Genomic DNA, 12,255 nt, shown 5'->3' with positions numbered 1-12,255 from the left:
AGGCGCGAAACTAGAGTTGTAATCAACGATAACCAGTTCCCGCTGCTTCAAGTCAGACCCTCCCGTAGATCCAGTCCAAGAAAGGATTGAACAGTTGAAAAGAGCGTTTAGGCTCTTACAAAAGGAACGAAGTAGGGAATGGGATGAAGAGTTTGATGAAGAACTCGAGCCCTTTGCCCCGCATATTTCTAGCAACCCGTTTTCTCAGGGATTCAAAATTCCTCATGTCCCACCATTTGATGGGAATTCGGACCCACACAGTCATATAAGCATGTTCAACATAATCATGCGAGCCAGTAATGTGGGCTACGAGCTCAGATGCATGCTGTTCCCAACCTCGCTCACGGGACCAGCGAAAAACTAGTCTGAGAAGTATATGTTGTGTAAATTCGATACGCAAGTGCACGTAATCGTAACTAGTAATAATGAGTAAGTAAGATCGTTCCCACGAGGACTGTATACTAAGTACCAAAACTTAGTTCCTATTTCTAATTGGCTTACGATAATTAAGTCACAAAAATTAACTAAAATTGTAAAACAAAAATCTAAAATTAACTTCAAGAACTGAAAATAAATAACGTTAAGAAAATTCAATGGATTAAAAACTAGGGCAATTAATTTCATCAACCATCCTCTTTAATTCTCCTTAACACAAATCTTACTATTCAATTTCTCTCTTGTGATAGCAGGTCAACAATAATAACTTATATTCGTACTAGGATATATAAGTCTCAATCTTATGCAATTTTTTACATCTCTGTGATAAATAAACATAAGATAGGCATTAAGATTAACAACCCTAAAACTACACAGATCACACAAGTACTCTCGTCCTAATATGAAATCTATGTTTATTCAATTACAGCATATTCAATTCTCACTTTTCAGATTTCGAATCAAAATCATATATTTCATGTTAATGGTGATCAATCATTCACAAGCATTAGGTTCGAATTGAATAAATCACAAGATAAAATTGAAATCATAAAAATTGCATTAATTTAAAATAAAGGTTCAGGAGAATCCATTAACACCCTAGAAAATTAGTTTAGTTCATGATCAAATCCATAATAACCATAGAAGAAATCAAAGGCATCCAAAATACAAAAATTCAAAGTAGAATAGAAGAAAACTGTGATGAATTCTTCGATTCCGCTTGCAATCCTCTCCAATGTGCCTTTTTTCGTCTCCTAGGGTTAATCTCCACTTAAAAACATCATTAAGAAAGCCTTTATAATCCCTAATTAATTATGTAATAAAGGACAAAATTGCCCTTGAAAAATGCCCTAACTTCGGGTTCCGTACGGACTGGCACCGCGGCTCTAGTGCAATTCGTGATCCAGGATTCCTCTCTGACTCCTTGTAGCGCCGCGGCCCCAATTGATAGAGTCGCGGCTCAAATGACAAATTAATTATTGCCTTCTCTGTAACTGTTAGGGCCGCGGCGCTGCACCATAGAGCTGCGGCTCAAATTCTATTTTTTCACCAAATCTTCAATTTGACCCCCGGTTTCACTAGCTTCCATTCCTTAGCCCGTTTAACACCATTTCTTCAAGAATTAAGCGCTTTTCCTTCAATTTCAAACTATTTCCTTCATAACCACACTTAATCCTGAAAACACAATAAACACCGGCATAATATCGCACAAAACCAAATAAAAGATTAAAATTGCCTCTTAAAACACGCCATAAAAACATACCAAAACTAGTCCTAACAAATTCCCCCAAACTTATCCTTTACTCGCCCTCGAGTAAAGAACACAACTAAGACTCTATAAACCTAAACAACCCAAATTGACAACCATTAAAAATAGCATCAAAAATCATGAATGCCATATGCATATAATTCTAAAGAAAAGTAACGTGCCACTAAAAAATAAATCCAGAATTTCAATCAAAATACTTGACCAATTCACTGTAATTCATCGATATTCATGCTCATTCACCCATAACCAATAAATGAAAAGAATTGAACCAATCTATGCATGCCAAATTCTCACCATCAATCCACTCAACACAATTATTCCATATGCTTGCTATACTTACTATTCTCCACTAATGTAAACAAATACACACTTGAAAATCAATAGGACTTTACAAAGCTTGTAATAGATGGCTTAGGTAAAGGTAGATAAGAAGACATTTTAGGCTCAAATATACCATACGCATTCAAACCAAACAACCTATCCCATTAACTCAACTTCACATCCCATTGTTACTCTTTTTCTTTTCAAGATTGAGAAGAGCTGACTATTTATTCATCATATTTTTTTTTCAAACTACATTCCCCCAAACTTAGATTTTTCAGTAAATAACTTAAGGAATGTAGTTTATTATGAATTTGTAGTTTTTCATTTCTTTTCTTTTTTTTCTTCTTCAATCTCTCTCTCTCTCTCTCTTTTTATATATCACTGAGTAACCACATATTTCTCCATATATCCCTTAAACATCCACTCCCCCTTCCAATCAAAAGATATGTTTTATGCTCATGGTATAGGACAAAGGGATTAATGAATATACGGATACAAGTATAGGCTCAAAACATGTGTTAAACAATGAAAACGGTCAATTTTAAAGCTCAAATAGGGTAACTAGGGATAAAAATATATAAGGGTTAGCTTGAAAGGCTCAAACGTTCCAAAGATGGCCTATATCCTCTTCTTAAGTGTATATTGTTTAGGATTTCATCTCAAATAGCAAGCAAGCAAGCTCTAGAAAAATTTAAACTTGTACAATCCACAATCCAAAATTCAACATACATAAACAGAGTTCAATTCCCACATTTACAACTATGAGCAATAGTTCAAACAAATATCCAATTAACCACAGTGAAGTGACAAAGTATTTCAATCAAGCACACGGATATTTTAATATATGCACAACTCTTCTTTCGGATTATACAACAAAGCATTCATTCAATCTCATCGGCAAACAATTATCAACTAGGTTTACACTCTAACAACACCGTGAAAACTAGACTCAAACAACTAAAACTGAACTTAAAAAAAAACTAACAACAAAGCTAAAAATAAATCCCTTCCCCCAAACTTAAGACTAACATTGCCCCCAATGTTAAACTCAAATAGAAAGAAAAGACTTACCGGAGACTCCATAGCAAAATATTTAAAAAGGAGGAGGTGGTGGAGGTGGATACCGTGGTGGATAAGGCGGGTATAGAGATGGGGGTGGAAAGTAATCTTGCCCCGCATCATTCAAAGACCATCGATTGACCAGAGTATTCAAATGATCCACATGAGCAATATCATAATCATATCGCTGACCCATGTATTGATGCAGCATTTGATGTTGTTGGACCATATATTGATTTTGCTGAATAATGTAATCCAAACGACCCTGGGTATCTTGATCACTGGACTCAACTGGACCACCCAGTAGCAGCGGTGGATCCAGTTGCATCGGGTCAGCATTATTATCATTGGCATTGCCCGTGTCATTCCCACCATTTCCATCTCCTCCAAGATCTAGATCTTCTTCTTGTGGAACTGCCGCAGCACGATTCCGAGGAGGAGCTGGGACATACGGAATAGGCAACGGATACTTGGATATTTTCGATCGAGTAATGGGAGGTTTCGCCTTCAGAGTCACATCATTGTCATAAACTGGTACCTCATAGGTAAGGCATAAATCTGTCAAGAAGTGGATATGAGGCAGTCCAATAGTGGTGGAACCACTCAGAACATGATTGATACTTTCACGAATTCTACGGCCAACATCCACATGAAGCCCCTTCACTAAAGCATAGACTAGATAAATGCGTTCCATATTGATAGTCGAAAAGTGCCCAGATGGCATCAACCGACTACTAACAAAGTATAGCCATGCTCTAGCTTCCTGGGTAAACTGACACAAATGCAACCCAGCATATTCATTATGAGTAATTATCCACTCCGCTCCAGGGAATGAAATTGTATTAAGAATTTCAGCATGATCAATTTCACCCCCAACAACACCTCGTACTGTTCTTCATTCCCCTCATAACTAGGAGTACCATAGAGAGCATTCAATGCGTCCGCAACAGTGGGCACCCACACACCCCGCACAAAGCACTTCTTTCGACCCTTCATTTCTGGATAATTGGCATAAAATTCATAGCAAATAGAAATATTTCCTCGAACGATATCCTTGTCTACAAACCCTTGCCATTGCCTTGCCGCTATATTTTCCCGGATGCGTTCATTAAGTGGGTCATTTCCATACGGTTCATTGCTATACTCAAAACCCCTTTCGTGAATGACCGACTTAGTGCACAACTTGAGATATCTATCCTACGCCTTTTTATTCACAAACCAAGCAGCATCAAAATCTAGTGGGGCTGGTGGGGGAGGACCATCCCGAGCCCTTGACGTGGAAGCCTTACCCTTATCCTTGGTCGTATTTCTAGTCTTAGGTGCCATTATTTCACAAAGATAAGAACAAAGATCCCAAATGGTCAGACTTAATGTGGACAACACCTCTCCTTAATTTCTTAACTTCCCAAATTCTCTCAATTACCCCAAATCTTCCATCAACAAACCAGAACACAGCCAATAACAACAATGCTCAAATCTATTTCTCTCTACAATTCACAAATCACTATCCATCCATTTATAATGAAAACAATAGATAAAGCCCACTTACTTGATAGGAGATAAATGATCTTGAAGAGTAGAGATGCCCAAAATGCCAAAACTTTGTCAATACTTCTCCAATTCGAAACTGAGGGGTTAGGGTTTTCAAAAAAATGGAGATGAAATGTGTTCTAGAGAAAAATGAAAGAAATTTAGGCTATAGAATGGAAGAAAAGTGATGAAAACTTGGTTTAATTGAAGCTTAAGGGTGGTATGATGGCTAGATTGTGATGGCTATGGTGTTTTGGGATGGACTTGGTCGGAGGAAAAGAAGAAGAGAAGAAAGAGGCAGAATAAAAAGAAATTGGGGAAAAAAAATATAACTGAAAACCCTTAATATGCAAATCTGGGCCAATTTGGCGCCGCGGCTCAAATTCAAAACAGGGCAAGGGCTACTCTCGGGTTCCTTTAGGGCCGCGGCGCTGTTCAATAGAGCCGCGGCTCAAATGCCCAATTTTTTCTTGCTTGCTCTCTGACTTATGTAGAGCTGCGGCTCTATAGCATAGGGCTGCGGCTCAAATGCCCCCCAAAATTTTTCTGCACTTCTGACTTAGACAGGGCCACAGCCCTAACTTCTAGAGCTGCGGCTCAAATTCCTTTTTTGTGGTTCATCCCTTTCTGATCACATTAGAGCCGTGGCGCTAAATTCTTGAGTTGCGGCTCTAATTCAACTGTTATGATATAATCCCCCCTTTTTTCACGATTTTCACGGTTCTCTCTTTTTTATTTTATTTTATTTTTTTCACGATTTTCACGGTTCTAATTACAGAAACAAATCAAAATAACATCAAAATAAAATTGTTCAACTAAAACTAAAAAAAAAATTACATAAAAAATTAAAAGTAAGAAAACATAAGCTTGAGATGCCTCTCAAGGGCGCTGTCGTTAACTTCATTTAGCCGGACGCTGGATTCCTCATCACTGAGGACGCAAAAAAATTACCGACTTGGCTTGATCATAGGGACCTCCCAAATACGGCTTAAGTCTCTGCCCATTCACTTTAAAAGTTCCGTTCTTCTCGCTGCATACTTCTACTGCGCCATATGGAAATACTTTCACAATTGTATACTGCCCGGACCATCTAGACTTCAGTTTTCCTGGGAAGAGCTTTAATCTTGAATTAAATAATAACACCTGCTGCCCCGGGTGAAATTCCTTTTGTACAAGATTCTCATCATGCCATGCTTTAGTTCGTTCCTTGTAGATTTTCGCATTTTCATATGCCTCATTCTGGAATTCCTCTAACTCATTCAGCTGCAACATTCTATTTTCTCCCGCGGCAGACATGTCCATGTTTAGCTTCTGCATTGCCCAATAGGCTCGGTGCTCTAACTCAACTGGTAAATGACACGCCTTACCGAAAACCAATCTATATGGCGACATACCAATTGGAGTTTTGAAAGCCGTCCTATACGCCCATAATGCATCATCAAGTCTTTTGGACCAATCTTTCCTCGAACTTTGCACCGTTTTCTCTAAAATACTCTTTACTTCCCTATTTGAGATTTCTGCTTGGCCATTGCTTTGATGGTGATAAGGCAAAGCAGTTTGATGTCTTACACCGTATTTAGACAACAATGCATCAAATTGCTTATTGCAGAAATGGCTCCCTTCATCACTGACTATAGCTCTAGGAGTTCCAAACCGAATAAAAATAAATTTCTGAAGGAAATTGAGAACCGTTTTACCGTCATTAGCTGGTGTTGCTGCTGCTTCAACCCACTTGGATACATAATCGACAGCTAGCAAAATATAAATATTGTTATATGACGACGGAAAAGGTCCCATGAAGTCAACTCCCCAGACATCGAAAAGTTCCACTTCCAAAATTCTGGTCAAAGGCATTTCATTCCTCCTTGTGATGTTACCAGTGCGTTAGCAACGATCACATGCCTTGACAAAATTATGAGCGTCTTTAAAAAGACTAGGCCAAAAGAACCCCGATTGAAGTACCTTGGCTGCTGTCCTATTCCACCCAAAATGCCCTCCACATTGCAACGTGTGATAGTGAGACAATATGGAACACATTTCCTCTTCAGGCACACAACGACGAATGATCTGATCGGCACAATGCTTGTAGAGAATCGGCTCTTCCCAATAATAGTGTTTTACTTTAGAATAAAACTTTTTAAGCTGTTGTTTAGACATCTCTGAAGGAACTATGTTGGCCGCCAAGAAATTCACATAATCAGCATACCACGGGACAATCACCTCTTCTCTGATGGAAAATAGTTGCTCATTGGGAAAACTGTCATTTATTTGTACTTTTTTCTTACCCGGTGTCTCTGCAACCCCCAACCTTGATAAATGGTCAGCTACCGAATTCTCTGTTCCCTTTTTATCTCTGATCTCAATATCAAACTCTTGTAATAACAGTATCCACCATATCAATCGAGGCTTTGCATCTTTCTTTGTCATGAGGTACTTTATTGCTGAATGATCAGTGTACACTATGACCTTATTTCCAACGAGGTAGGGTCTAAACTTATCAATTGCAAATACTACTGCAAGCAGCTCCTTTTCTGTGGTGGCATAGTTCAATTGAGCTTCATTCATTGTTCTACTTGCATAATAAATTGTATAAAAAAACCCTATCAATTCTCTGACCCAAGACGACCCCAACTGCATAGCCACTGGCATCGCACATCAATTCGAATGGAAGGTCCCAATTTGGTGCAGCAACTATCGGTGCAGAAATCAGCTTCTCCTTTAGCATCCAGAAAGCTTTTAAACAATCTTCATTAAAATCGAACTTCACTTCATTCATTAACAAGGTCGAAAGAGGCTTAGCAATTTTGGAAAAATCTTTGATAAATCTTCTGTAAAATCCAGCATGCCCAAGAAAACTTCGTACTCTTTTTACTGACACCGATGGGGGAAGATTTTCTATTACTGAGATCTTAGCTCGATCCACCTCAATACCTTTACTAGAGATTCTGTGCCCAAGTACTATTCCCTCCTTGACGATAAAGTGGCATTTTTCCCAGTTTAACACCAAATTTGCTTTTTCACACCGGTTTAATACATTCTCCAGATTACCCAAACACAGATCAAATGAGGAGCCAAAGATAGAAAAATCATCCATGAAAAGCTCAATGCTCCTTTCCACCATATCTGAAAAAAATAGCCATCATGCACCGTTGGAATGTTGCTGGTGCATTACATAGTCCGAATGGCATTCTCCTGAAAGCGAACGTGCCATAGGGACATGTAAATGTCATTTTCTCTTGGTCCTCTGGTGCGATGGAAATTTGATGATAACCTGAGTAACCATCTAAAAAGCAATAATACTCATTGCCTGCCAACCTATCCAACATCTGGTCAACAAAAGGAAGTGGGAAGTGATATTTTCGTGTAGCCTTATTTAACTTGCGATAGTCGATGCAAATGCGCCACCCGGTCACAGTTCGAGTTGGGATTAACTCGTTATTTTCATTCTTAACTACTGTTATTCCACCTTTCTTTGGCACCACCTGCACTGGACTCACCCAAGCACTATCAGAAATTGGGTAAATCACCCCGACGTACAACCATTTCAAAATCTTCTCAAGTACAACCTCCTTCATAGCTGGATTGAGCCTCCTTTGAGCCTCTATAGATGGCTTGCTTTCTGCCTCCACTAAGATTCGATGCATTGTTGTTGAAGGAATTATTCCTCTAATATCCGCCAATGTCCATCCAATGGCCAATTTATGATCTCGTAAAACCCTCAACAATTTCTCCAATTCAGTTTTTGAGAGATCAGCTGAAACAATTACTGGCAAGGTCTCATTCTCCCCTAAGTACGCATAACACAAATGCTCAGGAAGAGCCTTTAATTCCAATTTCGGTGGCTGCTGAATGGATGTTAATGGTCGATCGGTGGCCTCTGCCAACTCCTCAAATTTCTTCAAATACGGGTGGTAAGAGTTAATCCACTTTACATATCCTTTCATCTCTTCATCTTCTTCATCTTCCTCCCCACCAGTCAACACTGCCTCTAAAGCATTACTACTGACCCGTCTTTCCAAAACTGCTTTATCTATCACATCCACACTGTAGCAACTGTCACTGGCCATCGGATACGTCATTGCCTTGAAGACACTAAACACCACCTCGTCCTCCTCGACTCTGAGTTTCAGCTCTCCCTTTTTCACATCTATGAGAGCTTATCCTGTTGCTAGGAACGGTCGCCTAAGAATAATTGGGACATTTGCATCCTCCTCCATGTCCAGCACAATAAAATCTGCAGGGAAAATGAATTTGTCGACCTTCACTAGCACATCTTCAATATTCCCCCTCGGATGAGCCAGTGATCTATCGGCCAACTGTAGTGTAACAGTTGTTGGCTTTGCCTCACCCAAACCAAGTCTTTTGAATACTGATAGAGGCATGAGATTTATGCTAGCTCCCAAATCACATAGTGCATGTTTACACTCAAAGTACCAATTGTGCATGGGATTGTGAAACTTCCAGGATCTCTCAACTTCTGTGGAAGCTTCCTTTGCAAAATAGCACTGCACTCTTCGGTCAAGGCCACAATTTCGTAATCCTCTATCTTTCTCTTCTTTGATAAAATATCTTTCATAAATTTTACGTAACTGGGCATCTGTTCTAATGCTTCTGCGAAGGGTATGTTGATATGTAGCCTCTTGAATACCTCTAAGAACTTTGCAAACTTCTTGTCAAGACGGTTCTTTTGGAGTCTCTGTGGATATGGAATTTTTCTGTGATGATCTATAGACACCAGAGGTACCACTTCTCTTGCTGGTGGAATCTCTTTAACCTTCTCTTCACAAGTCTTCTTGTCCTCAACATTGGGTGCCTGTTGATCTTGCTTCTGCTCGATTCTCTTTTCCACACTTGTTCCCTCATATACTGTTCCACTCCTCAAAGTAATCGCCTGACACTGTTTGTTAGGATTCCCCTTTGGATTCACCTTAGTAGTGCCTGGCAAGTTCCCTTGAGCTTGGTTTGCCATAAGTGTAGCCAACTGTCCAATCTGAGTTTCCAAGCTCCGAATTGATGATCTCGTTTCAGTCATAAATTGAGTTAACACATCAGCCTGACCGTCTTGCTTTGCTTGCATCTGTTGCTGTGCAGGTCTTACTGGTTGCTTCTGATAAAACCCAGGAGGAGGTCGAGGATACTGTGGTTGATTCTGTTGAAACTGTTGCTGACTGCCCTGCCCAGTTGTCCACGAAAAGTTTGGGTGATTCCGCCACCCTGGATTGTAACTCATGGAATATGGGTTGTTGGAAGGCCTTGGGAAGTTCCCTATTGCTTGCACTTGCTCGATAGGCATATTGTTAAAATCCCTATTTGTGCATTGTTCAAATAAATGAGGCCCCCCACATAACTCACAAATAATCTGCATTTGCATCACGGGAGCCTGAGCATGAATGTTATTCTGCTGTAACTGTTTAGTTAATGTTGCCACTTGAGAGGAAAACATTGAAATGGCATCCAATTCATGCACTCCAGCCACCTTCTTATTGGTTTCTCTTTCTGATGGCCATTGATAGTTATTCATGGCCATTTCCTCTAACAGATCATAGGCTTCATTAGCGCTCTTACTCATGAACGCTCCTCCAGACGCTGCATCTATGATTGTGCGAGTAGTACCACACAAACCATTGTAAAAAATATGGACTAACATCCATTTTTCAATTACATGATGGGGACATTTTCTCAACAGCTCCTTAAACCTCTCCCACGCATCATACAACGATTCACCATCTTTTTGGTGAAAATTGTTGATTTCACCTCTATACCTTGCAGACAGCGATGGTGGGAAAAATTTCGCTAAATTGTTTTGAGTTAGCTCTTCCCATGTTGTTATAGAATTGGCTTCCAGAGAAATAAGCCAACTCTTTGCTCGGTCCCTCAGTGAAAACGGGAAAAGTCTCAATCTCACTGCATCATTTGTCACTTCGTTCATCTTGAATGTGGCGCAGAGCTCTAGGAAATTAGCCAGATGTAAGTTTGGGTCTTCCGTTGGCAATCCCCCAAACTGAACTGATGATTGTACCATTTGCAAAATAGCAGGCTTCATTTCAAAATTATTAGCCTCAACCGTTGGAGGTCTAGTGCACGACTATGCCCCCGTTACAGGAGGTAGCGCATAGTCCCTCAAACATCTTTGCATTGGTTGCTGAACTGGTGCAACTCCTATTCCTCCAACATTACCCACTGCAATCCCAGCATTTCTATTCTCATCGTTACCATGGGCAATGTTGTCAACCCCTCTGTTACCTCTGTTCTGAGCCATTTTTTCTACCCTTTTCTGTTTCCGATTTCTTCTACAGGTTTTCTCAATTTCCGGATCAACAGGCACCCTTGACTCAGACCCTTTTCGTCGCATAAACTATATGAGTACCTGAAATCACAGATTGCAACAGAAAACCAGAATGAGAATGGTAAGAAAGAAAGGCAACCAAATTAGAAAAATAATTAATTTCTTGATATTAGTAAAAACAGTCCCCGGCAACGGCGCCAAAAACTTGTTGTGTAAATTCGATACGCAAGTGCACGTAATCGTAACAAGTAATAATGAGTAAGTAAGATCGTTCCCACGAGGACTGTATACTAAGTACCAAAACTTAGTTCCTATTTCTAATTGGCTTACGATAATTAAGTCACAAAAATTAACTAAAATTGTAAAACAAAAATCTAAAATTAACTTCAAGAACTGAAAATAAATAACGTTAAGAAAATTCAATGGATTAAAAACTAGGGCAATTAATTTCATCAACCATCCTCTTTAATTCTCCTTAACACAAATCTTACTATTCAATTTCTCTCTTGTGATAGCAGGTCAACAATAATAACTTATATTCGTACTAGGATATATAAGTCTCAATCTTATGCAATTTTCTACATCTCTGTGATAAATAAACATAAGATAGGCATTAAGATTAACAACCCTAAAACTACACAGATCACACAAGTACTCTCGTCCTAATATGAAATCTATGTTTATTCAATTACAGCATATTCAATTCTCACTTTTCAGATTTCGAATCAAAATCATATATTTCATGTTAATGATGATCAATCATTCATAAGCATTAGGTTCGAATTGAATAAATCACAAGATAAAATTGAAATCATAAAACTTGCATTAGTTTAAAATAAAGGTTCAGGAGAATCCATTAACACCCTAGAAAATTAGTTTAGTTCATGATCAAATCCATAATAACCATAGAAGAAATAAAAGGCATCCAAAATACAGAAATTCAAAGTAGAAAAGAAGAAAACTGTGATGAATTCTTCGATTCCGCTTGCAATCCTCTCTAATGTGCCTTTTTTCGTCTCCTAGGGTTAATCTCCACTTAAAAACGTCATTAAGAAAGCCTTTATAATCCCTAATTAATTATGTACGAAAGGACAAAATTTCCCTTGAAAAATGCCCTAACTTCGGGTTCCGTACGGACTGGCGCCGCGGCTCTAATGCAATTGGCGATCCAGGATTCCTCTCTGACTCCTTGTAGCGCCGCGGCCCAAATTGATAGAGTTGCGGCTCAAATGACAAATTAATTTTTGCCTTCTCTGTAACTGTTAGGGCCGCGGCGCTGCACCATAGAGTTGCGGCTCAAATTCTATTTTTTCACCAAATCTTCAATTTGACCTCCGGTTTCACTAGCTTC

General features: G+C 39.2%; 1 protein-coding gene and 1 non-coding gene across 2 annotated transcripts; one reads left to right on the top strand and one right to left on the bottom strand.

Moving 5' to 3' along the window:
- Positions 1-8,775: 8,775 nt before the first annotated feature.
- LOC133832979 (uncharacterized) lies at positions 8,776-10,877 on the bottom strand. The gene is made up of 4 exons (XM_062263247.1): positions 10,745-10,877; positions 10,343-10,624; positions 9,053-10,210; positions 8,776-8,987 (listed from the first exon to the last, which is right to left on the bottom strand). The coding sequence occupies exons 1-4, from the start codon at positions 10,875-10,877 to the stop codon at positions 8,776-8,778; spliced, it is 1,785 nt and encodes a 594-aa protein (XP_062119231.1).
- Positions 10,276-10,381, top strand: LOC133833521 (small nucleolar RNA R71). Its single transcript, XR_009892897.1, has one exon. It is a non-coding gene; the product is annotated as a small nucleolar RNA R71 (small nucleolar RNA).
- Positions 10,878-12,255: the final 1,378 nt, after the last annotated feature.

This window comes from Humulus lupulus, chromosome 4 (genome assembly GCF_963169125.1).
Source record: "Humulus lupulus chromosome 4, drHumLupu1.1, whole genome shotgun sequence".
NCBI lineage: Eukaryota > Viridiplantae > Streptophyta > Magnoliopsida > Rosales > Cannabaceae > Humulus > Humulus lupulus.
The sequence above is the reverse complement of the archived record's forward strand: the minus strand, read 5'-3'. Positions and strand labels throughout refer to the sequence as shown.